Source organism: Pezoporus occidentalis, unplaced genomic scaffold (genome assembly GCF_034315485.1).
Source record: "Pezoporus occidentalis ecotype Australia unplaced genomic scaffold, CSIRO_AGI_Poc_V1 ctg24, whole genome shotgun sequence".
Lineage (NCBI taxonomy): Eukaryota > Metazoa > Chordata > Aves > Psittaciformes > Psittacidae > Pezoporus > Pezoporus occidentalis.
This window is the reverse complement of record NW_026914285.1, coordinates 1,720,440-1,748,012: the sequence shown is the minus strand read 5'-3', so window position 1 is coordinate 1,748,012 and position 27,573 is coordinate 1,720,440. Positions and strand designations below refer to the sequence as shown.

At 35.4% G+C, this 27,573-nt stretch overlaps 1 protein-coding gene across 1 annotated transcript in view; it reads left to right on the top strand.

Moving 5' to 3' along the window:
- The first annotated feature begins 2,380 nt into the window (after window positions 1-2,380).
- The window catches only part of TMPRSS15 (transmembrane serine protease 15), a 56,476-nt gene continuing 31,283 nt past the window's right edge, over window positions 2,381-27,573 (top strand). The window contains exons 1-14 of the mRNA XM_062622334.1: window positions 2,381-2,525; window positions 4,806-4,936; window positions 5,236-5,303; window positions 6,091-6,135; window positions 8,304-8,446; window positions 10,136-10,177; window positions 10,560-10,639; window positions 12,558-12,603; window positions 13,002-13,043; window positions 14,993-15,112; window positions 20,933-21,041; window positions 23,719-23,828; window positions 24,660-24,797; window positions 26,035-26,184. Coding sequence (XP_062478318.1) covers window positions 2,381-2,525; window positions 4,806-4,936; window positions 5,236-5,303; window positions 6,091-6,135; window positions 8,304-8,446; window positions 10,136-10,177; window positions 10,560-10,639; window positions 12,558-12,603; window positions 13,002-13,043; window positions 14,993-15,112; window positions 20,933-21,041; window positions 23,719-23,828; window positions 24,660-24,797; window positions 26,035-26,184 — 1,369 coding nt within the window. The remainder of the gene's footprint in view (window positions 2,526-4,805; window positions 4,937-5,235; window positions 5,304-6,090; window positions 6,136-8,303; window positions 8,447-10,135; window positions 10,178-10,559; window positions 10,640-12,557; window positions 12,604-13,001; window positions 13,044-14,992; window positions 15,113-20,932; window positions 21,042-23,718; window positions 23,829-24,659; window positions 24,798-26,034; window positions 26,185-27,573) is intronic.

Here is a 27,573-nt window from a genome sequence, read left to right as displayed (position 1 = left end):
GCATAAATTCAGAATTTCAAAATGCGGTGACATCTTTGAGTAATAGTGTTGTATCTTTTACTAGAGATATACAATGTCAATGATACAACTAGTTAAATTATGCAAAATATGATAAAAGAATCCAAAATCCATCTGTGCAAAACTCCTCAGATTTGTAATAGAAAATGACCTATTAGGAATAAGACTAGTATTGTTTCATTCAGCATGGATGATTGCAGTGATACAGCCTTGGCTAGCCTCCAGATATCCACCCTGCCTTTTCTTCACTTTCCACTCCTTCCCAGAACAGGAGAGAAAACAGGAAAGGAAAGCTCATGGGCCAAGATAAAGACAGGGGTAAAGACTGGTTACCGTCAGAGGCAAAACAGACAGCTTGGGGAAAAGTAATCTAATTTATTGCCATCCCCAAGTAGTGCAAGCAAATGGCAACTGGGAGGATTATGGTCAGTTCATAAGAGGTCCTCTCTGCCAATCCTTCCTCCTCACATTCTGCCCCTGCTCCGCTCTAGATCTTTCCCATGGGTTGCAGTCCTTCAGAATAAACCTGCTCCAGCCTGGGCTCTCGAGAGACTGCATTTCCTTCACAAAATATGCTCCCGCTCCAGGGTGAGGTCCTCCATGACTGTAGTGTGGGTTACTGCACCACCATGGTCTCTCTATGGGCTACAGGAAAACATCTGCTTCAGTGTGGTAACTCCAGGGGCTGCCAGGGATCCCTGCTGGGGTGCCTGGACCACCTCTTTGCCTCCTGCCACTCTCCCCGCGGTGCTCACAGTGTGGTTCTCACGCTTTTCCTCTCACATCTGGGCACAGTGCCTGCGGTGGATCCATTGGATCCGGCTGGAACCAGCTGTGCCTGGCACGGAACAACCCTGGCCATTCCTCACAGAGGAGTTTGAAATTAGTCTGCTTTTATATGCTCATCAATGTATAGGTATAAAAAGATAAACGTTTATGTTCATATATATGTGTATCATACACAATATGTAGAAAAGCAATTCTTACTCTAATTCATCTGATGACTCCAAGCTTGCATCCATCTGCAGCAGTTCATTTACTCTTGCTCTGCAAGGGCAGTATGATTTAGCTGCACCGAATTTTGTTCTAAAAGTTTTCTTTCAAAAGCTTTGGTTTTAAATAAATCACTTTTTATTGTTAGTAATGGGAAATATTACAGAATTTCATACATTGTGTTATGATAATGCACTAAATTAAAGCGTCTACTGTCAGGCCAAGATTTTGATTCTGCTTTAGAGTGCTTTAAATCTGATCAGTTGTGTGGAAGATGCTCTCAAACATCCCAGTTCTCAAAGACTGGGCAAAGAACTTGTGTGTCATCCAAGAGTCTTATTTTGATCTTTTCTAAGTTCTTCCCAATTTTTACTATCTCAGTTTGTGTCAATTTACAGGTAGCTAAAGCCTCTCTTGTCCAAAGATTGTGAATGTGGCTGGTCTGCTCAGAATCTCCAGCTCTGTGAGAACTGAGGAATGCCATACCATAAATCTGGATTTAGGATCTCTGATCCAGAGTCACTAACAGTATCTCACAGGATATGAAACATAAAATCAGTATGATTTTACTTTTCTGGAGCTGATTTACTCAAAAATTTTGACAGATTAGATTTGTAACTAAAAGTTTTGGACTGGATAGTACATTTTTTGTTTAATTTACTTTTCCATTATTAAGGATGCAGCACTGGCCATCCACAGTGCTTTAACTTTATCAAGTCCTTGCATCCCCTGGCACTTTTATGCCTGGCAAGAAAATATAAAAGAAGCATATATTTCATAATGTCTTCTTTGTTAGTTCTTCAGGTATGTGGTCAAAGAACCATGCCTTATGCAGATCAGATTTTTACTGCTGAATTACTGTTCAGTGCTCAGCTATTGGCACAGTACTAAACAACTAATTTGCCAGACTTTCCTATATAAAACAAATTACTTTTAAAGAATTTTTTCAAGCAGAATGATGAAAGATATGACTTTCCCTGTTGTCCTCATAACTGCATTTGTGAAGAATTAGCAAAAAACCTGTACAAGAAGTAAATCTGACACTGGTGTTCTATATGAATTTTCAGTTAAATATATCAGATTACAAGAAATAGCGCAAATCCAGTGATCAACCTTACATTTCTGTGGTTTTGCTTATTCTTTATCTGAGACGTAAGTCCTTCTGTTCTGAAGTGATTTCTTCACATTTGCATATCTTGTGCATGAGTATGACTGTTCAGGAATGTTGTAAAAACCTATGTCAGTGACATTTTATGGTGTAATTAGTTTACAAGCGTCTCCTATAAATATCTGTTCATGTGGATTATTACCCTCCGTTTTAGGTTGTGTCTTTTGTCAGTCCTTAATCTGTAGAGCTTTCAAGTTAGAAATGAAGCTGCAAAAAGCATCTGACAAGAAATATGTTTCTCTTAGTTACTATGAAATTTTGTTTGCTTCTCTCATTGCAGGTTTTGTGTGTGTTTGTGTTGGATTGATTGTTCTCTCATGGTTGTCAGTCCGGGAGTTAGAACGAGGTAAGCAGCCAACCTTTAATCTTTCTAGGAGTTCTTCAGTAGACGTTCAGACTTTGAAGTCAGTGGTGGTGTCATTATTTTTCATATTTCATGCCATGCCTTTAATGCAGGGGGAGGAGAGGTTGGGGATATTTGTTTTCCTCCTGTCCTCCCCTGGAAATCAATGTGAAAAAAATAGGCAAAAATATAAACATCTGAACCATGTCTCGAAACCATAGAAAATAATTTTCATGGTTTAGAATTTGGGTGAGACCCCTGGAATGCAATCCAAGCTACAAAGCTTTGGTTATTCAGTTGTAATCATCAACTGCAGAAGGTAATATGACAACCCTTTATAGGGTTTGGTTCAGAAAGACAATGATAATTCTCTGTGTTCTGCATCTCTTGGCATCTTTCATTTTTTATATAAAAAACCCACAATATTTTAAAGTCGTCTATCGATGTGAGAAAGATCCTACATTAGACAGTAAAGATAGTTACTCTTAATATTTAGCCAATACTTAGAACATGATAGAATCAAGCTACTAAGACTCAACGTAAACTATCTTTAAAAAATGTCATGATTTTCAAATGGAACTGAAATTTTGGTTTAAAGATCTTGTGGATATATATTAGCTGTGTCCTGGTAAGGCCACATTTGGAATATTGTGTCCAGTTCTGAGCTCCTCAGCATAGGAGAGATATGGAGTTACTGGAGTCCAGTAAAGGACTGATCAGACTGTGGAGCTCCCCATCCTTGGAGATGTGCAAAAGCTGTCTGGACATTATCCTGGCTAGCTGGCTGTAGGTGGCCTTGCTTGAGTAGTGGGATTGGATCAAATGACCTACAGAGCTTTCTTCCAACCTCAGCCCTTCTGTGATCTAAATTTTTGTTTGGAAGGAAATATATTTAGGTCTGTGAAACCCTCACAGCTAATAGCAAAGTGATATTTTGAAACAGTGTGAAGGAAATTTTTTGGGCAGTCATTAACCAAAAGTCCATACTATTTCGTACCAAAGAACAAGAAGACTAAACTACTGTAAACCGTATTTAAATAAAACCAAACCAACTTTTGTCAGAATACTCATGTTTATTCTTTCAATTGCTCTTGATTTTCATTCCAGATTTTAAAATTTGTTTTCCCTACTGACTTTCTTCCCCTCTTACCAGAATACTATCACACAATAAAACACAATGAGCTTAAAGGTAATGATGGTATGTTGTCTATTTAGAACATAGGCAATAATTTAATAATGTATAAATTATAATAATTAAAAAAAAAATATTTGACTTATATGGAAAAAAGGTCTTTGCTATTTAGAAACATTTGTTTAAACAGATTTGCAATCGTTGGAAGGATAAACGACCTTCAAAGAAGTTCTAAGTAGTCTGCTGTTACTAGTTGATAGCAAATTGTGTCAGTAGGCTGTGCTTTCCATTAAAAGCTGTTTATCACAGTATTTATTAGTTATATGCTTTTATCTTAAAAATTGTGATAACCACTTGATATTAATGCCTTCACAATCTACAAATACCAATGGTACTGTAACTGGTATGAAAAAAGCATTTTTCTATCAATCAACCAACCACATTAATTCAGGCCTTATCTGAAAATTCCCTGTGTGTTACATAGTGAGGAAATATTTTTAATGTATAATGAATTGCTTTATGTACATCTCATGTGCTGTAGCATATTAAAAATCAAGATGAAATTTGCTGTAAGGACCAGTTATCTAGTTTCCTTATAAATCCTCCGAGCGCTTCATGCCTGTATTGGTAAGAAATGTCAGGTCAAACTATTCTGATACTAGTGTTTCCAGTGTTGTCATCAAAACCAGCATACATTTATATAAAAAGTGAACAGCATTTAATAAAGGAAGTGTGGAGTAGTAGTTCTTAGCTTTTTTAATCCAAAACACAAAACCCCTTCATAATTCACTGGGTATTATTCTTCCCATGTATCTTTGTCCCTTGTGTCAAGACACAACCGGGCATAACATTGTCCCCTTTACCCATTTACACAGCTTCTGCAAAACAGCATTTGAAACAGAATTGAAAGTAATGAGAACTAAGGACAAATAGTATTCATTAAAACATGTTTACAGTTGTAACTATTGTAAACATTGAAAAACTTCTATCACTTTTTTGAAATCAGCACTAGGTAAAACATCTCTGGTTGCAAAGAAAACAGAAAGCTAAAACTTATTGTACTGTTGATCTGTGTAGAATAAAATCTAATATAATGGTTTTAATTCATTTCTATGTAATTCAAAACATTGAATTTTATTTTAATTATCTAGCCAAGGCAAATGGGAATACACATGGCTACATGGGAACATTTAAAATACTCTCTGGGACATCATTCACTCCTGCTTTGCAAAACAGATCATCAGCTGATTTCAAAGTCCTTGCCTTTGATGTTGAACAACTGGTAAGAACCTATTGGTCTCTGGTTAATTCAAAAGCATTGTAGGTACATTAATTTCCTAACGTGACCTGCTGTTGATGGCTTTTTTCCCTCTCTAAAATGAGATATTTCAGGTTTAGGACCCTTCAGACTTCAGTGTATTCCTTATTTGTGAAAATTAGTGAAGCATCAAAGAGGAAGTTTGCTTCTGTAGTCTAGATTTGGGATGGAAAATTTATTTAGTATTAAAACCACAAATACAATGTACAGTTGGGTGTATTTTTAATTCCTGTATTTGCTCAAGATTTCTCTTTTCCATATAGATACAAGACGTTTTTCAAACAAGTGATCTGAAAAATGAATTTGAGAGATGTGAAATTTCCCAGTTCGAGTAGGTATAGTTTGGTCCTTACTTAGCTATTTATCTCAGGAGTGCTTACCAATACCTTGCTTTTCAAGAGGTCTTTGGGAACATCCGGTATTATTTCTTTCATGTCTTATGTCTTCCAAGTGCTGCTGTGGGAAGTTTGACACCATTGTGTTTCCTTGAGCAAACTTTCTTCACAGACTCCTGTATATCTGTGTCTTGACCAAACCAGAAAGGCTGCACCCCAAGACCAGCTCACAAAATTTCTGTATTTTAGAGAATCGACAAATTTCCCTCCCCTCAAGACTTATTAGTTGTGCTATGTTTGCAGGGTTGCTGGCCCTTGCATCTAATTCAGGTTAGAGATCTGCTGGCATAAGCTGAAATGAATGGAAATACACGTGTCCTTATGGACCTGTATTCCCTTAACTTATATTCCTTAGGGTGTTACCAAGTGAGGCAAGCATCTGGCACAGGTAAAGCTATACCCTGTAAATCCTAAAGTGTCCATAAAATAGGTACAGTAAGATCTGCTTTATTTATTTAATCTTGTTTGACCTTGTTTTTCATTATCCTATTATGTTTGTTGCCCTGCTGAATGTCAGCTGGCAAAAAAAAGACCAGTATATTCAGTGATGTCTGTTCTTAATAAGGTCCTGATTCAGCAAAACATTTGTGATGTTGTCTTCTATTATCAAACAGTTTCAGAACATGCTTCCACATTATCCACAACGTTATAAACTCAAGGGGAATTGTATGCTTTTGTGCTGTTTTGTGTTACAGGTTTTTGGGTTGTTTTTTTTTTCTACAGGAAATCTGAAGATGGCCTTGAAAGATTCAAGAAGTCAGAGACTCGGTAACGGCAAATGACAAAGTGGGCAAGAGACAATGATGCTATTAATTTAGAAAGTTATGTAGACAGTGAATAGATATGAAAATACATCTTTAGAGACTGGACAAGGCTTTCTAAAGTAGACATGAAGGTTCAAGATGTAATCTTTCCTCCAAAAACATCCTTTAGAAGTAGAAGAAAAAAAAAAAAAGAAAGAAGTTATAGTCTCTGAGACTGTCAATTTAGGAAGAAAAATGGGAAAGATAGATAGTAAAGATGGACAGAAAGATGGACAAGAAAGTAGGTAGGAAACTAGCTAGAAATTAAAGAGTATCTGTTTGTACTGAGCTTGCTTGTGAAAAGTTGCATAGATTGAGGGGCAGATGTCACGTTGTCATTAGCAACTTAAGTTTTATTAAAGGAAGGCCTAATGACACACTATGATAGGCAAACAAAAGAGAGAACAAAAAGATTAAGACTGTAGAACTGGAATACATCAAGAAATTAATGATATAATTAGTTGTTTTATAGGTGAGAGAACAAAATTAAAGAAGTATACACTATTGTGACAGCAGATGATGCAATTCTGTGATACCAGCTGCTCTTGTGATATCAATGTTTTCTGTAAATACATAAAATGGATAAATATTCAGAGGTGCTAGTTCATTTGAATGACCATGCTTGCAAAACAAAAATGGGTATTAGCCAACCATGAATACATGTCTGTTGAAAATAGGAAGCGCATTTGAATTAGAGCAATCTTTTGATTGGAGTAGTGCACAATTTAGTTTCTGCGCACAGAATAGGACTATTCCCATTAAAATCTGGGCATCAAAGATGGAGACATCTCTGAGCTAGTTGATCAAGACTCTATATGCAAGACATGGGTTTCTAGAATTTTTTCATCTGGTCAATCTAGATGCCTTTTTTAGGAGGAGGTAGATTATGCCAAAGAATAGTTTATTTTTTTTCCATCATCTACAACAGGAATGTAGATATCTGCACTGTAAACATCTGTATTGGGTAAAATCAATTCCACACAGTATCTTGACACAAATACCACAGAAATCACAGAAAAATCTGATGTCAGTAAATGTTGGAAATGGCTTTGAATACACCAGTAAGGATCTGTCTTCATTTCTTCTTTGAAATAATACTTGAATTATTATTTTGTCTCAGGAGTTTTTTTCTAGCTGACTCTTCATTCAAAATGTTTACCCCTTTGGGCAATCTTGTTGTTACATAACCCTTAAAACTCTGCTGAGTCACAAGGATAGCAATAAAAGATTTTTTTTCGCTCACATGGCCAAGAGATTATCAGAAATATGTAAGAAATTAAAGAGGAGAGTTTTGCCATATATTGCAAACTGTGAACTATGGTCAGCAAAATGGCAGGATTAATCTCCTCTTATCAAAACCACTCCTGAGTGAATTGCCATTGGGTAGTATACATGCTTAACAATTCAAAGTTTGTACCTATATTTACATAAATGGAGAAAAATAGCAAGCATCATGCTTTGACGCTACTTTAGTCTAGCTACAAATACGAAACGTAATAATAGTATCTAGAAGGAATGGGAGAGAGCAAACAGAAAACACTCTGGATAGAATTCAGGTGCCTTAGAAGTCAAATGTAGTTTAATCGCTGATTTAAAAACATCTGTGCTTTTAACCATTACTGTTTCCCTATGAGAATCTATGCAGTCGTACAGCAGATCCTCACAGATGCAAAATCCACAGATGATGTTTGCTTTATAGAAGTGGTTCACTTTGTATTATAGTTTTGCAACATGAATATATTACATAATTGTCATGACACTTCAAGGTTTACCATAAATATTTCAGGGCTTAATCTAGAAGACCTGTTGAATAACAATAAACCTACTTCTTCAGTTTATTCAAAATCCATCTCTGTTGCAGCAGTTGATATAAATGTTGCTTTGTTTTTTTTCCACAGTGAAAATAAGAGCAGATAAAGAAAAAAAAAAAAACTGTTTCTTCAATGTTCAAACCTAGTGATAATCAAGAGGTGTTTCTTCATGTGTGATCTTTGCCAGCCAAAACTTAAAGATAGTCTGACTTTACAAATGGAACCTGCATTGGAATTAAATATTATCTAGGTGATAAGTCATATAGCAAATTTACTTCATCAGCTTGCATAACTAATAACCTTCTTTCTTTTGTATTGCTAGTGTTGTTGTGATCTTCACCCTTTATTTTAGCCACATGGTAACAGTTGAGAAAGTAAAAAATGAGCTGGTTTTGCATATCAACTCAAATAAAACTAATCTTACTCAGACACTGAAAATTGATGTGAACAGCATACAAGTCACAGGTAAGACTGGTAAACATTTTTTGCCTCTGTATAAATTCTTGAGAACTGCAGGTAGCAGGAATGAAAATTTACACTCCCAACCAGCAAAGAGATTGTTACGGCCATGGGTGCCCTCCTTCACCATTAGAGAGCTTACAGTAGCAGCTAAATGAACCATTTACAACTTTGTCAGCTGGAAAGTATGTCAGCATGGTGTATGCTCATTAAGGAGGGAGTAAAGATAAAAAGTAGTGATTTCCCAGTGAAAACCACTCGATTTCATCTCATTAATGTAGTATAACATTTGTGATTTCATTATCACTCAAATTAAAGCAATTAAGCCTCAACAGTGTTGTTTCATAAGTAAATTCAGTTTTGTTTCTCTAAAGAGTAAGAAAAAGGGCTCAGCCTTACAGTGAGTGAAGACTCATTTATTGAAAAGATGTCAGCCAGAACATACCAAGTAGAGTGTGGCTTCTGGAGAAGCATGCCCAAGGAACTGACCTCATATTGCTCTAAAGCATATGTAAAATGTAAATGGAAGAAAAGGAATGTGGCTTTTAAGTAGTTTTAAATTTTGCAGATATACAAATATAATGTTTTTATGTAAGTACTAGAAAATATATCAAAGCCTGCAAACAAGATTAATGGGATTCCTTGGTTTTATCTCCTAAAGCTTCAAACCAGACCTTTACTGAGGATGAGGATAAAAAATAACTTGAATCCTTTGAAGTGGAAGTTGATTAGCTGACATCTGAAGGCATGCTGGCGATACTATTAAGTAGCAACTGATTGCTTTATGAGGGGTGGGATCTCTGATGTACAATGTCTGTTACTCTATTCTAAAATGCACATTTTTTGCTTAGTATATCAGATGTTTGAAAGCTAAATTCAGAGTCTTGACATCTTTATTTTTCTTTACTATTCGTACCACATTTCCGAAGTTGTTGTGAATACCTACACATCACTGTGGAAAGTGATTGCTATTATACTTTAAAAATGCCACCAAAAAGAATATAAAGAGCTTTTTAAAAGGTTGTATATCTATTGATGAAATTTGGAGTAGTTAAACTTTTCTTGCTGTGGATCATTAAAATCCCCTTTTCATTTGAGAGATCATCTGTCCATTCCATCTGCAGTGCTTCAGTGAAACGACAACCATAACTAATTAACATTTATAATCATATATGGCACTTCTGCATCCTATATCTCAATGTGTTCTTCAAGCCTTATTCCTATTTCAGAGAGGGAGAGAACTGCAGCACAGGTGTGGCTTGATTGAAATCATGGTTTGCACAGTGATTAAAAGTAGCTTACTTTCTTGCAAATTATCCCAGGTTAATTTTAACTCATTTATCTGATCTAAATAATGTTTTGTAAGACACAGGTGCTCTGAAAATTTGCACAGTATAAAAAATGCCAAGACACATATTTCCCAGATGAAGACATTTTATATGCAATACAATGAACTGGGATTGAGGATTGAAAGGTGTTGATATAAACGTTTCTTCCTTAGGAAGATCATAGATTTTGAGAAAAGACTGGGAACAGGGTAAGGTGATCATAATGAGGGCGTTGGGACACCACTAGCTATTCAAAAGAAATAGTCACACCTGATTTATTTTGTTTTTTTAATTTCCTTTCTTTGAGCTGTACAAATGGTGACACAGTGCTATGAAAGGAATTTATAATGAATTTGCTTTCTTCCAGTAACTGCTGAAAATCTTACTACAATGATGCCGTTAACTTCTGGTCAGTATCTTTCAATAAATAGAAACTATTTTTTTTTTGTCACCAGTACAACATGAAGAAACATAAAACTTGCTGTTCAGCTGGTATAACTTAGTAAAGGTGCCTTGGCTATAGTTGGGTCTTGAAAGAGAGGGTCGATTCAGTGATAGTTAGCCACTCCCCATCATTTTTGACCATTTGAGAAAGCAGACACCTGGAGTCTGTACAAAAGCTCTAAGAGCTTAATTACTGGATCAAAGGAAAATTGAGTATCCACCAACCAGCTGAGTTGCAAGCTGAAGTTTTTGTGGATTTAAGCAGGTAGATGAGACTGGGGAGAACTACTCTTATGCTGTGGTTATGAATATACTGGGAAATGTTGATTGATTGATTTTCCTTCCAGTCTACTACCGGAAGTCTTATGACAATATGAAGCAGACACATCTTGATCTCACAAATTCACAGAGTGCAAACCTGCAAAAAGTCAGCCAGACAGCTGAATAATACAGTAGGTGCTTTGTAGATACAGATAGGGTTGCCATGTTCAAACTGCATGCAAACTATCGTGTATGAATTCTCCAGGACAGGGTGCAAGACCAGGAGCTTCGTGCAACTTATGTGAGCTAAAGATATGCGCCTGTGACTATAGGAGCCAAGTACTTGTTGATAGTCTAATTACAACCATAACGAAGAAAGAATTGTTATTAGTTACGGGCCTACGAACATGTATAGTCCAAAGTGTATAATTACTGCAGCTTATTCTGAATGATACAGTTAAAACTGCTAACATATAGATTTTCTCCTACTTATCCCTGCCTCTGGTGTGCTATCTCCATGCTCCCATGAGTCATAAGTTCAATGTTGCTAATTATCCTCAAGAAGAATTGGGGGGGGGGGTGGGGGAGGAGAAGAAGTGACAGAGGAAGGACGGAGGAAGGGAGTTGGGATTTGTCAGTACCCCAGGCTGGAAGGAAAATGTTCCTGGTGTGGATTCCTTTTTCTCCCTTTGGTCTTGGGTTTGCCTGGGGTCATTTTTGTGTGTTTGCTAATAATGTCTGCTTCCTTGTTCTTCCTGTTTCACTCCACAATATACCCAAGTATTAACACATTTACATCTCCTGGATGCTTGGGTTTTGGCTCTATTGACCCTAAAACCATCCTTATCCACCTCACGTGTTACTTTAGTGAAACTGCACAGTAACTGAACATTTTCTGTTTGTGCTTATGCCACTGATGCGTCTGTCACCTTCCTGTGCTTTTCCTTGCATGTTTTTTGCTGTCAGCTTGTACATGCGCTATTGGGAGTACTTGTAACAATCCAGATCTCTTTCAACAGTCTTCAAGACATAGCTACCTGTTAATTGTTCTGTTAGAGCTGCTTGCTTCTGCAGGTGTCCATGTTTTAGATCTTTGCATGTTTAATTCCTTCCAAAATAGTGATCCTTTAGACACTGTTTAGACAGATATGTAACTAAACACATATATAGGTATATAACATATATGTCTGTGTATATGTATATAACACTTTGACAACTACTGTGAAGGTATGTATGAAGCTTCCTTCTCTGAATGTAACTGAGAACAGTCAGTCCAGCTGCACACTCCCTGCACCTTCTTCTGGACTCTCCTCTCTCTCTGTCAGAGGAACTGTGTTCTTAAACTTGCTGACATAGAATGCTTTGTAATCCATTTAATACATAGTGACCTAGCTTAGCTTAATGGTGTTTGCTAGATAAGCATGCTTTAATAGAAAATTGGTAGGAAGTCCTCATACAGGTTTGTGCACTTCTAGGTTTGGGAGAGCAGGAGCATCTAATAAAAGCGTGATATCTGATGATCAGCAACTTTTGCCAGCAAAACTGATAGAAAACAAACTATAGAGGCCTTACTATGTCTCTCACTTTATTCCTTCTTGCCTTTCATTCTATAAACTAAGGGATAAGATGAATTAACTGTAGTGACATAGGGATCATTTTGAGCTGAGTACATCACCATCCTACTCTCATATTTAAGTCAACGTAGAAAGTGAAAATAGTAAAAAGGGATGCTAATGCAAGTTCAGAGGAAAAGAAAGACTGTTTGGAAGAGGAAACACCAGGGGCATCCTCAGTAATTGCTATTAAAAGCACCACTAAATGGAAGTTGTGTTGGAGCCATCACAAATGAGCATTCCATTTTCCAGAGTGTTTTGCAGTTTATTATCACTAATACAAATCTACTTATGTACCTCGGTATTTGTTCATGTGCAATTATGCATGTATATATGTAAATATACAAAGACTAGATAGTTTGAGGCTCCTCTCCTCACACTGCAATAATTGATTTGTTGAGCAATTTGTGGAGTTATTTATAAGAAAATATATATTTTAGTACTAATATTGAAGTTATTGTAACTTTAAAGTTTCAGATTCAGAGTCTAACTACAAGCTCCTTCACACCAACTTCAGGTCAGAACTTTTACATACCAGACAAGAAAGAATTGATACAGCAGGGGGGTTGGAACTAGATGATCTTAAGGTCCTTTCCAACCCTAACGATTCTATTATTCTATGATTCTATGATGCCATTTTAACCGAAAAAACTAACAGACAAGCAAAAAAGGTCTTTTGAAGTTAGTGAAAAGCATGTGACTAGAGCTAAAAGAATGAAATCTAAAATACACTTGGATTCCATGTTATTTTTCTTATGTTTATTATGACACTTGGCCTTCAGGATCAAGGCCACTCAAGCTGGTGCTACTGTACCATTACCTAAGCTGGGATTTGGGGATGTAGCAAATAGTGTAGATATAAGAGCAGACTAGCTGCTTCTTAGTTCTTCCTAAACTTGGGTTGTATTTTCCCAGGTTCAGGACAGCTCACTACAAGCAAGCCCTCAACAACTGCAGGTAGGTAACTGTGTATGGGAAGAAGCAGGGAGGTTATATGAAATAGTCTGAGACCTTAGAATCACTTAGAATATACTGGTTTCATACAACCTCTTCTTACATCATTCAGTTCTAACATCCCATTCCTACAAACGCGTGATATGTAGGTTTACCTTTGATTTGACAAAGAAGACTTCTTCAAAGAGAAGGAAATTCTAAGAGTACATTCTACAAAAATGGTATGTGTGTGTATGTTGATATATATATGTTGACATTCATAATCATTTTTGTTTCCTGTTGTTTCTTGAGGCTTTAACAAAAAGAAAAAAAAAAAGAAAAAGCTGTTTGAATCTTTTGAAACTTCCCTTAGCCTTATTAAATGAAGAAATATATGTTATTTATAAGCATTTTCAAATGGAGCTAATATATTTACTGCCATTTTTAGTTGAGTATAGCAATTACATTGCACTTCAGGGTAATCTTCTGTTTAAAAAAAAAGTCAAATATTTAACTAGCAAATGTTAATTTCTTTTTATCCAGTAGGTGGCAATACTGTTTAGTTTTCTCAGTTGAAGAATAAATTGGACTCAAATCTATGTAAACAATGTTTTCTTGCATATTGGGCTTGTGCAAAACATATTCATTGCTCATTGTCTGGGTTTCTGCTCTGGGTCTAGAATGCACAGTTTCATCTCTGTTCATATGTGGCAATTCATTCATTGGCGCTGTATCTCCAACACTTGACTAAAGTATGGTTTTCTTTGATTACCAATTGGATGCAGAATGGCAGCTCTTTTTCTCTACACTGTTTTCATTGCTAGCACTGGAAGTGTTTTGTAAAGCATTTTGAAATGCTACAGTACTTCCAAATACATCCAAACCAATTTAAGTCTTTTTCACTTACACTGATATACAATATTATACAAACATCTAGTTAATTTGATAACAGAACTAAGTTTTATGAAAGAAATAAATCAAGCAATAATGCTTAAAGGCTTCAATTTCAGTTTTGTATTAATATTTTTCCTTTTTACTTTTCAAGTGCAATTTGAATGTATTCATACTTGCAATTTTGAACTTTTCCAGTTAGCATTTACCAAAGTAAAGAAAAGGAACTATGTGAATAATACCAGGTGAATAGTTTCCATGGAATTTAATTCAATTATCAAGAATTTTGAAATTAGTAGTTATACAAAGCTCATTTTAGCTGCATATTTTTGTTCACTTTAATAGGACCTACTTGAATTCTACAGATGTCTAAGACCAAAGTAATCTAAAGACTAAAAGATGATGTTTGCAGTGGATGAACATTTATGCTCTAAGAAAACACTAATACTAAGATTCCACAATTTTAAGGACCTGCCCATGTATTATTTTTGAAGAAATTTGCTTTTAACTTACAAATTTAGTTTGAAAATCTGAAAAGAATAGGGTTTCTGATAATCCTAGTATTTTGAAATCCAGTCTTAAAGTCTTTAATTTTCCAGATATGCTGGTTAAAAAACAAAATTATTTAACATGACAAAGTGCAACATTAGGATAAGTTGAAGAAATGGAAAGTTGAAGAAATTAAATTGTATTCAGCTAGACCCAGAGATTTTTCACTCGTATTTAAACCAAAGTATGGTTTTCTCATGTTATTCAAGAGGAAAATATCATTTATTATATTGCATAAGATAGTCTATTTCTGTAGAGGAAGTAAATAGGAATTCATGGAAATTTTCTGCCAGCCCTACTTCAAGCTTAGTTTCAAAAAATATGTCAGTTCTGAGAACTTCCTCCATTCTGTGCCAAATTTATCTTTTTAGTGTGTGATATTTCACTCCAGGCTTCTGAAAATGCAGTTTTGTAAAACACAATAGAGTGGGTGATTTGATTTGTGCTAAAGTAACCAGAGGTAATTCAATTTTCCTTGGTAGTGAAACAGCATTACTGCTCTGCTGTTATTGCTATTTTCTTTATTATTTCAGCTGAATGTTTGCTACCTGCTGAACTTTGTGATGATGGTGTAACCTGCATTAGAAATGATTTATTTTGTGATGGAATCTTGGACTGCCCAGATAGTTCTGATGAATCTGAAAAAAGATGTGGTAAGAATGTAAATCCCTGTAAATAAGTCTTTTAAACACGCTTAAACCTGTCAGTAGTTAGTAAATAGTTTATAGACAATAAATTGCACAGTGTTTTCTAACAAAATCAATTCTACAAAAATATTAACAAGAGTGATTGTTATAATCTTTATGTTGTAAATAGAAACAAATTTCTTTAACTTCTCATTAATAAAGAATATGCTTTTTAAATAATGAAATAATTGAACAAAAATGATAAAATAATATAGACGTTTCATATAAAGTTGTGTACCAGTAATATCAAATAATGTTCATACAAAATAAATTAAAATTATGACCCTATAAAGATACAAATTCACATTACCTAGTATCAGAAACCCCCTAATTGAATATTTGGAGCCAGAAGAGAGTTTTCTTTTTTGATTCCAGCATTAATATTGTCATACGAAACACTGCAAATAGCTTTTTCTGTGTTACTGTGTATAGTTAGCTACATTGATATTGTACATCCAGAAACTAGATGGGTCAGGTCCTGGCAGCATTTTGTCGTCAGAGCAGGTGAATATGACTGCTGCCACAGCAGGATGTAGCTCTGGCAGGATAACTCTGTGTGTTGGCTACCCACTTGCATCTCACTACACAGTGTCAGGAAATGGGAGTGTCTATATGACTTTGACGCAAATGTTTGAGTTGCTGTCACCTCAGTGATGATGATGTAAAAATCTGGGCAAGCAGCTCTAGGTGGCCTTGTTTGAGCAGGAGGTTGAGATAGATGACCTCCAGAGGTCCCTTCCAACCTCAACCCTCCTGTAAATCTGTGAAAACCTTACAAATCTGACACCTGATTTATTTTTTTTAATGGAAAAAGTTTATATCCTTCAGTGCCAGTGGGTTTATTTGCGTACCTGATTGGCTAGTTTCCCTGAGCACCTTTTTGTGCAGAGCAGCCATTGCTCCGTGTAAATAATATGAAGCTGTACCAAGCAATCTACTTTGCTGCTTACCAAAGCTTGTGTGCAGCTTTTTGGTACACAGGAAGGCTTGTATGTTAATGTTGTCTGTATTGATCTTCACAGCCTCGGTTAAAAGCCTGTAAAGTTTTATTGCAGAGAATTTTGCAGATGTTTTAGGAGACAATGGGGAAATTAACTCCCTGAGTGCATTATTTGGTAGTTTTTGGGGGGGTGTTCTTTTGTTTTTTGTTTGTTTGTTTGTTTGTTTTAACCATAGAATTTGTTGCTAGAAATCTGGAAAGCTTATTCCCTTCTGCTGTGAGAGTGCCTTCTGAGCTTTCCTGAGAATAATGGTGAGGGCAGTCTGGTCTGAGCTTTCCAAAACATAAAATGCTGGGCTCTGGTTTAAAAACAAACAAGCAAGTAAAAGACCATTTTTTTTTAAACAAGCTGCAAGCTCGATTCTGAAGGCTGGTGACAGACTGACCCCTTCTGCCAGAAGTGGAAATTTCTTCAGAGAAAATCGCAGACCTGCCCATTACCTGCATTTTTCTGAGTGCAGCCAACTCAGAAGGGTGACTGAGCTGAAAGTCTGGGGAAAATATCCATCCAAATACTTCAGTAGAATATCCACTGAAACACATCCAAATGTTTATTTAGCATAACAGCCACATCCAGCCAGATAACAACGATGGGCTCTGAGCAGGTCCCTTCACAGCTGAGGAAATCAGAAGGTGCTAAAATAAACTCAGCTAGACCTTTGTCCCACTGCAAGCGTTAAGGTGGTACAACCACAGTTACTCATTCATTTCTACCATCATACAGTTGTTTTGAGACATGGATTTTGCTTGGGTTTTTTTTTTTTTAATTATGATTTATTTATTTATTTTATAGATTTTAGATTATTTTTTATTTTAGATAAGCTAAATAAAAAGTGCATATCCAGATAGTTAAGAAGTAGTATTATATCTCTCATCAAAATTAATGCTTTTTAGGTACAAGTTTTGCTCACATTTTATTAAAGTTGTTACAGTCAGGCCTGCTATATAGGAAAGGATTTAACTGTTGTTTACATTGATAGATACAGACAAAAATAAGCTCACCTACTTGCAGTCAAAGCTCTGTAAATATGACTTAGCTCTGCCCTGGAGGCTACACAGTGGTTTAAGTTATGAATTGTGTTTGAGTAGACATTTTCAGTTGAGGCATAGCTCATGGCTTTTGGATTCAATTCAGGTATCTCCCTGAATGTCTACCATATATAAATTGTGAATGCCTTGCTCCTTTGTAACTGAGGATATAATTTCTTAATCAGCATTTTAACGGTCATTAAGGAATATGCACAACTGAACTGGAAATTTCAGGAATGAGCATACAAATAAAAGTACTCAGACATAAGGAAACCAGCTACAGTTACAGTCCACTTCAGGGAGCTGGATGATGTGCCTGTGTTCATCTTCACTGATGCCTGGTATTTCCAAGCAATTCATTCAGCTACCATTAGTTTCTCAGCTTCAGCTCATAACCTTGCAGAAACGCAGTTCTGGCTGGAGGACAGATTGTTGCTCCATGACTCCTACATTTTCAGTCTTAAAATTTTCCATCCAAAAACTCAGAGCTTTTCTAAATTTATATATTTAAGTTTTTTAGCAGACTTTGCAAAACCAGTGGAATGAGTGGCAATAAGCAGTATGCATGTTTGGGATACCTGCCAATTTTTCCACCTCTTTGATATTTAATTTATGTCCAAACCCTAGACTAACAATACAGTCATATAAAAGCTAAAATGGCCTAGATTTTCAGGAGTGTTTCAGAGTTTCACAATGAGATTTACAGCCAATTCATGTTTCGTGCTATAAGTGCTCTTGCACATAACAAAGTTGCTGCCTTTTAAACAACCAGGTTTGTTTTTTCATCTTGATGATTATTCCCTCTAGTAATTCTGATTTTAGAATATGCTAGTGGCTTTAAAATATAGGATACAAGGATGAATTTTAATAGGTTTTTTTCCTGCATTAGACTGAATTCAGTATAATCTCAGATACTCAGCAGAGATTCAGACAACTGAAAACCTTCATTTCTTTGGGTTTATTGATTAAAATTATCTTGAAAGGTTTCTTTGTGGCTCTGCAATGCAGTGCAGTAACAAAAGGTATTGCAAAAGTGCGGTTGGGAATTTCAATGAAAGGATCTCCAGAGAAATGTGAAAGTCTGAACAGCATCTGTTAATAATGACTAGCATTGCTGAAAACAGCCATGAAGAACCTAAGTGTGAGGAAAGGGAGACTGGAGGCTGATCCCAGGAGGTGTTTCTCTCTGCAGACTTTCTTTGCAGTTATCATATGTCTAGGCTAGCATTTTGTGATTACCTACCTCACAGCACTACAGTAATAAGAGATCAATCATATGTAAGTCAGGAGGAAATGTACTGCCCTTGGCAGAGAAAGGTCCTGTCAAGTGAAATATGTGGGCTTGATCTGAGCAGTTTGGGGAGCTTCTCCCTGCAATTCAAGGATAACAGGATTAAGTCTTCCTAATGTGCACTGTATGTAACATAAGTAAACAGGAATGTACAGCAAGGTGCATGATGGGGAAGCAGGGAAAGTGGTTCCTACAAAAGATGTCTCCTGTCTGATTAGCAGAACAAATAAGCTTTTCCTCAGGGCTCCAGGAGGACACAGAAGTATAATGACTTCTGCCCCTCTTAGACCGCGCCTGTTTCTGCAACAAGGAACTTCTAGGAAGTTCTTCAGGGAAACAGAATCATAGAAACCTGGAATGGAATCCTGGGTTGGAAGGGACCTAGTTCCAACTCCCCTGCCGTGGGCGGCGACACCTTCCACTACACAGGGTTGCTCAAAGCCCCAACCAACCTGGGACATAGATCTCCACAAGACCTGGGTAACACGCCAAGGTTTGGTGTTTTTTTTACTTTCAGAAAGGCTGAGTGGAGGTAAAGAACAAATGTTTTCTTTCTATACACCTTCTAGAAAAAGGCAGAGAGATGTAATGCCAGTCCCAGCTATCTTTCTGCTCATTCCTGAGACATTCTATTGCTAGACTCTGGATAAGCAGCCTAAGGACCTTTGCCTGACTCTTGCTGTCCTGTTGCAAGTTACTTACTGTCTCTTAAGATATAAGAAGAAACAAATAAGATGAAACAAGAAAAGCAGAAATGAATTTTTGACAACAGCAAACTTTTATCATTAATTTTATTACAGCAATATGCTATATCTATTTTTATTACTGCCAGTGCTATAAACTCCTTTTTAGCTCAGGATGTGTATTGCTAACCACTTGTTAACAGTAACACTTTTTTGCATACTTCATTAATAACAAACTGGGCACTTTCCTTCTTACACTGATTTTATTCTTCTCAATGGGAAGTGGTTGCAAATATCAGTCCATTGGTAAACATATGAATTAAAATGGACAGAAAAAATACTTCTATACCAATACCCAGCTCTAAAGCTGTAGCTTTTTCTGAAAAAAAGGGTTATATAGAATAGTAACTCTCTTTCATGGGCCTTTTTCTCTATGTATTTAAAATTTTATGTGTTCTGTTTTCCTCTTGAAGGCCATGAAGATTGCAAAAGGGAATATGTTTCTATTCCAGCTCATGCATTAGACATATCATCATTAATAAAGTTCATTCTGCACTGTCTTTATTAACAGTACATGCCTAAGCCTGACTAAAACAAAGCTTGATTTTTATGTTGTGTTTGCTACAGTGGTAGTCAGAAAGAATTTTACACTTAGAAAATGAACAGACAAGGAGCCCCAATTTATCATTTTATATAGCATTTCCCACAGGAGGATTATACTCAATAAAATTTCCATTTAATTATCAATATGATTGAGTATTCATAATTTGGATAGTCATTATAGGTATGATTTCATTCCTGATGTTAATGAAAAACTCTATCTAATTTCTGATTATCTGCCTCAAATTGATGAACTTGTCCTTACCTCTCCAGATAATCATGTATGGTACTGATTTTATTCTTATTTGAAAGCTGTATTATGATTTCTGAATAACTGAAGAAAAAACATTAGACTTATTCCTAATGTAATGTTCAAGAGATGCAGCAAAAGTTTCAGCAGTGCTTTTGTGTCTGCTGAAAAAAAAGCAACTCTACATGAATTAATGTTTCCAATCTTGCTGAGGCTTAAAAAGATATTTTTTTTAAGTAACTTTTTTTTAAACTGAAAAATGTGCATAGAATGGACTAGCAGCACCAAGGAAACCAAACTAATTTAAGCTTTTGAAAAAATATATGATGATGGATGACATTTACCTCAGATGAATGAATTTGATAGCTGGCAGGAAACTTGGGATACCCACTTATCTCTTTGAGTACTCAGTAATATATAAAGCAAGGGACAAGGAAGATCACAGAAGCAGAGATAGCAGTAGTCAACCATATCCTTTCTTGCTTTTATTCACATAATATCATATTGTTTCTGGTAGTGCAAACACAGTTTCCTGATTTAAAGTAGCTGTAGATGAGAACTGCAAAGGCAAGGTCCTGTTTCCTTATGCATGTGTAAAATAAAACCAAAGAAAGAGATTTGGATTAATTGAGTCTAACTGTTGAATTTGAAGTATTTGGTTTGGACTAGTTTGGATTAATTGGATTGTCTCTAATTTAAAAGTAAATTATCTGTACTGCTTTTCTTCTCCTATAGTACTTTGAGATCAAATAGCCATAGGAATTTTAAGTGGGAGTAAGTTTGTCGTTGTGTTTTATTTTGTCTTTCCATTGTTGCTTACAAATCATTTCCAAGGTAATACAGGTAAACCAATGTCTAAGTTCACTCTTACTTTGGTTCTGATTCTGTTTTTCAAATAGCATTTTGACAAATGTGCTTCACTGTATCTTTACAGCTGCAGTTTGCGATGGAAAATTTCTGTTGACTGATTCCTCTGGGTTTTTTCACTCTATGAATTACCCAAAACCATATAATTCAAACATCATTTGCCAATGGATTATACTGTAAGCTATCTTCCTATAATTTTCTACCTTGCTTTTTTATTATGAAGTGATATTGTTTCCTGCACATCAAATTTATGCCATTTGTTTGTATTCTCAAACACCCGGTATGGAAAATATGTAATAAACCCCACAAATATGTCAATAATTTTCCCACATACAAAAATTCTTAGGTATGATTTTGAAAAATCTTGTGTATTGTATACATGCACAAGAATATATTTGTAAGCTCAAAATAAATCACATAATTCAAAATAATTGCAAGATATTTGTTTCAAAGTATTAGAGTAAATGCTAGTCTTTAGATAATGGGTTTATATAATATAACTGTTACTAATAGATGGAATTTTCAAGAATTCCCTTGTTATTTATGGGTATGCTTTTCTGGGAGTTAACAGCACCTTCACTTCTAAGTAATTTAAGAATATGTTTTAAAAGTGCATGAGTATTATTTGACATAATAGCACCAAATGCCTTTTAAGCCTAGGCACAAGAAGTGGAATTGGTTTAATCGAGAATATATACCTACATGAAAAGACAGCTATTTGACTGACACTCTAGATCTACTTCATAGACCAGGGAGAAAAAAGATAGCCACAGTATATGATAAATCTCATTATAATCTCATAAAGTACACATCTAAATTAAGTTAGATGATTGCAAGCTGGAAGCTCCTGAAAACCCCTACAATGACTGCCAATTCAGAAGTTAATGCTTTGAAAGGCAGTAATTCTTATGATGGTTTTGTAACAATGGCTATTCTTTGATTCTGAGAACTATTAGTTTGGTAGAAAAGTTTCAAAGGAGATTAAGGAAATGCCTTTAAAATTGGATAAAATTTGGACTTTTCATTTCCAAGGCTCCTTTGAAAGCACTAGTCTTTGAGTTTGTTCAGGTCTTTCATCTTCAAAAAAAAGCCATGGTTTTCTTTCTGTTGAATACATTTGTTCCTTCTCACCTTCAGCAATACTGTTCACCAATTATTACTGGGTACATTGGGTTTTGAGAAATAGGTGTGTCACAGGAAAAACACAAATATTATTCAGGATATAAGCATGTTCCTCAATTCGTGGTCACAGAATTTAAGCATGCTAATTTGTCTCAATTGTACTACTTCCTTCTAAGATGTTAATTTTGTTTAAAACACTGCTGTAGCTGCATGAAGCATTGTATTACGTAGATAGCTGCACCAGGCATGTAGCTAACAAAAACTTAATTTTGTAAGGAATCGTGCAACTAATATAGTACAAGTGCTGCAAATATGTGTTATTGCAGATCGATCAATGGCAAAAACCTCCATTTGATTTTATTTTCCAGTTATCTGCTTTCAAAAAAAATCTGGCAACAATGACAGTAAAAGCATAAAAAATTCCATGTGGCGCTCAAATTTTGTCTCACTTTTAAACAGAATTGTTTCTATGGGGGAACTTTTGGGTTTTTCCATTAAGAAATAGGAGAGATTTTGTCCCATTATTTTTATTATCCCTATAAAAGTGTGTTTGTATTAAGAGTCATCCTACATTACATCCAAGATTTTCTCTTGTTCCTTTCTTTGTCTAGAAGGATTTCCCCATTACCTTTAGGAAAAGCTTGTATATTTTCATCCCATTTTACGCCTCCCCATATGAAGATGTAATTTCCTCTCCTTTTAAAGGAGCAGTATGCTTAATATTTCCCTGAAACATTAGCTTCCTTTCAACTTTATGTTTTACCCTTTACAAACCACAGATACTGTTTCCCTATAGAGAAATATATAACCAAAAAAAAGGGCAAATACAAATATTCAAATATTTACTTCATGCTCCTGTACTAATCGGTACTGATAAGCACCAGCAGGTTGCTGTTGAAAAGCTACCTTTCACTGGGTCTCTCAATTCCGGAAAACAAGAAGTCATGGTATAGGAAGCTAAATGGAAATGGACTGTGATGACAGAGTTTTAGAATTTGGACTACCATATATGCTTATTGGAAAGTCAATGGGAGAGCTGCTTAAATATAGCTTATGGAAAGAACATAGTATCAGCAAAATAAACCCATCATATTTTTATACTTCGGTTAAAGTGACTTTTGTTATTAAACTTATTGGGTGATGGTTAAGTTTGATAATATATTCCCAAACAGTGGGTTTGAGATCTTCAAATCTTCATGCAAATCCTTGTTTTGTTATGAGAAATATTATTTTGTACTTTCAGGAGAGAGATTTTAATTTGTTGTTGTTCTTATTGATACCATGATATAAATTCTCTGACCTTAGGAAGTCTACCTGAGCAGTGAGATGTGATCTATTAGTAATGTATTAAAAAGTAACTGTAGATTAATGAAATGCAGAAGGGGGGAAAAAAAACAACCCTAAAAAAAAAACCCAAACATAAAAAGCTGGCTGTTCAGATGAATATCTCATTCTAGAGTTTAGAAGATTCAGTTCCCAATATGCAGTTAACTACAGTAAGTAAAGGAGTACTTATAATGTTACCAAAAATTTATGCCCCATTCCTTTGGTAATTTTACAAACTAGAAATTAACCAAATAGGTTAGTAATCTTGGTTAATGTAATTTCACATCATTTCTGAATTTAACATCATTGAATCGCACAATTAGCTTACTGCAGTCAAAGAAAAAAATAAATATTAATAGAACATGAATTTCAGTTTTGAGGTTTATTTTTCTCTTGTTATCTTAGGGTGCCTCAAGGGCTATCCATTAAACTGAACTTCACTTCCTTTGAAACACAAAAATATGCAGACAATTTAAATATTTTTGAAGGTATAGGACAAAACAAGATTTTAAGAGGTAAGGTTATTTTTGAGCTAATACTCATTTTCCATTAATAAAATCTAAGTGGTAAAATAAGCATTTTGAAGTGAAAAAAAAACGGCATGCGTAGGTTTAAATAGAAGAATGCATCTGCGTAAAGTTACCCTGTTAGGCAATTGATCTCAGTATACATATCTGGATACTTTGTATACATTTAGTATACATCTAGTATATATTTAGTATACATTTCATGTACATCTAGTATGCATTTAGTATACATTTAGTATACAAAGTGACCAGATAAGTGATTCCGTAATATATTAAGAAATCTGCTTGGGTTTAAATCTTATTTAAACAATTTTATAACTTGATCAGAGCCATGGTCTTGTGGTGTCCATTTTTCGTGGGAAGTATATTGCCAGAAGAACATGTAACATCACACACAGTAACATAAAATGAAAGCATCTATACTGAAATGGGAGTACTATGATACTCCTTGAAATTCATTACAAGCATAACATAACAAAATTATGTGATCAGTCCTGTGATTCTAGAGTTTCAGAGTGCATACCTGTAAATTTTGAAAACTTTTACAGCATAATAAGTATGGATATGAAATTTGTAGTATTGAATATGTGTACTGTAAGAGCTATGAGAGATGGGATATGCAGAATACTTATATGGTAGCCAAACAACTAAATGCCTTCAGAGTTCTGAAGGTACTGTAGGCAGGATCACAGTAGAAGAGGGAAAGCATTCTTTAAGACTCAAAAAGCTAATCCACTATATTTTTATGACAGCACTGGGGATTTTAATGTGCATAGGATTGTTTTCTCTCTGACTATATGATTATTTATTTGTCCTCAGCTTCTCTGTCAGGGACTAATCCTGAGACAATTTACATTTTTTCTCATGAGGCTACAGCACAGTTCATATCAGATTATTCTGAAAATTACAGCGGCTTTAATGCAACATACTCTACATTTAATGCAAATGAACTAAACAGTAAGTGTTCTTTTTTTTTATGGTTTTACACTTCAGTGTGTGTGTGCTATTTTTATCCCGAGAGCCTGGTGAAAGTGTATTTTTAGTTTGACAAAGTGGAGATGAAAAGGGAAGCAGTATTTTCCGGCCTTAGTCTACTAATTAGATCCAATTTGTGAAATTTCATCCTATTTTAAAGATAAAATTGTTGATTTCAGTCCGCAGTTTTACAGGCCTGTATCTAGCAGTAGGGTGATGCCTTACAAAGTTAATTGGGCCATATCTCCATCAGATTCTTCTCAGCTACTTTGTTCACTAATGAACACTGTTGGATCACTGACACTGATCATTATTCTGTTATCACCTGACAGTACCTGCTCACCAGGGTTTCTGATGGCCTGAATTGTTGCCACGAGTAGTAGTTCCAAAAGGTAAAATTAACATTCAGGAAAATTCCTGCTTCAGTAAATGGGCACTGGAAATAAGTCCACATGCAATAAATCTACAGTGACAACCAAAAAAAAAAACAACGTGACTCATGAATTAGTGTTTTTTGGTAGTTGAGGAAAAATTTACATGCAGATTGGAGAAGTGAAGGCTTCTTCAGCTGCTAGATTTTGAGCAGGATGTGAATAGGGGATGTGACTGGGAAGGGATATGATTCAGGAAATATCCAGAGTGCCAGCAAGCTCTTGTCATGTGGAAGCCCTTACTGGGAGCAGACCAGCTCTCCAGGGCACCATGAAAAGACATTGAGCAAAATATCATGACAAGTAAAGTGATTAGGATGTTGCAGTAAATACATGTGAGCAAAGAAGGAGTAAAGGAGAAGGACATGGAGAGGAGCATCCCTGGTACATAGAACACAGCACTCATGTGAGCACTTGGCTCTGGTGGTGGGTCCTTTCAGCTGAAGCAATCCAGGCCTTGGCAAAGAAAAGAGGAAAAGGACAGGGTTAGCCTTTTGTGTTAACTAAGCAAAGGGTCCTCGCGTTCCCACAACACACTACTGGTGAAGGATCAAAAAAGAAGGTTGATGAATGAATGCAAGAGCATGTAGAGCCACCTTCAGCAATAGTGCTTTGTTAACAAGTACGAATGGCAAATTTATTTGAGTAATTATGTTGCATTGAGTAGACAAAACTGAGTCACTGCTCCAGTTTTCAAACAGATTTAAAAATACTTGTCACCTTGCATAATTCTGTGAAAATACTTCACATCTCTGTCATTTTTATTTACTAGAGGTTCTTTTTCCCAGATTATGAGAAAATCAATTGCACTTTTGAAGAAAGCTTTTGTTATTGGATACAAGATTTAGATGATGATTCAGACTGGGAAAGAATTCAGGGTCCTACTTTTCCCCCTATGAGTGGTCCTGATTTTGATCATACATTTGGCAACATGTCAGGTAAGATCAAATACAAGTTGCTTGCAGGTAAAAAGGAAAAGCTTGATTTAGCTTATGTTATATCACTATACAATGGATTTTTCATAGTGGTATTATCAAGATGTAATTTTATTCTGCCATAAAAGTGAGTCAGGACCACCAGACAAAATATTTTATGCTGCTGGTTGCCATCTTGTGGAAATGTACCAAAATTAAAAGAAGAAATAAAGAAATATATAAAGGGATTAAAGTGTGAAGTATTGAAAATTGTCAATCTTAACAGTATGACAAAGTGCCTCATCTGAGAAAGGGATTTCTGTTATGTAACAGTTTTATAGGTCAAATAACTGCATGTTTACCTTAAGGAAAAAAGCATAGTTACCTTCAAGGGAAATCACTTCTATTTCATCCCTGTCTACAGGTGACAACCTCATGGTTGTCACAAAATAATTGTGATCTAACAGAAAGTTGACCTTCAGGGTACAGAGGGCACTTGTGTCCCCAGTTAGAATTGCACACCAAACGCAATAATTTAAAACACATACAAAAAAAATTAAATTATTCATTTAATAAATTATTTGATTAAAATATTAAATTATTTTAAAATAATTTAAAACATGTATAAAAAACGCAAACACTCCAGCAACTGCCATAGTGAAACAGCTTCATTGTAAGTGATCATATCAAACATGTGCTTTACTTAGAGACATACTGATGATATGAATCAGATTTCATATAATGACTATATGTGTATCATGACTGCTTATCCCAGAATTAGACTCCAAAAGTTTTTTTCTGCTTCAAAACGAAACCCAGTCTGTCTCAGCTGATTTGTCAGTCCAGCTAAAACTAATTAAATTAATTTGGCTCTTGCAATGGCTATATGTATTCTATGCAAGAACGCATACTTTCTAAGTCAGCACATGAAGTGAAAGGCCAGATTCAGGTTTCAGACTAATTGTCAGGTACTTTAACATCCCACATGAAAAAGCTAGCTAATCTAGAAGTATAAATTACAGAATAGAGTATATATAATTTAAATTATATCATTGCATTTATTTTTAGATTCTGTAAATATAATATTTGCATATGTTATGTGGTAGACCAATCAAAAGATCTATAGGATAAAATCTAAGATTAAATCCATGATGTCAATAAAGCAAGGATTTTATTTTAGGACTTTTAACTCTGCCTAATTTTGCTTTTCCTGTGACAAATCATCATGCTTCTGTAGCTTGGAGTCACATTATATTTCCATATGGCAGCAGAAGTCCAAATTCCCAGCTGCAAGGAATTAACTCAGAAAAAAACTAAAATCCCAATTTTCTTGTTTAAAATGCTTCACCTTGGTATGATATATTCATGTAGTCATTCTCTCACCCCCTCAATATGCAACCCATATTTTGCATG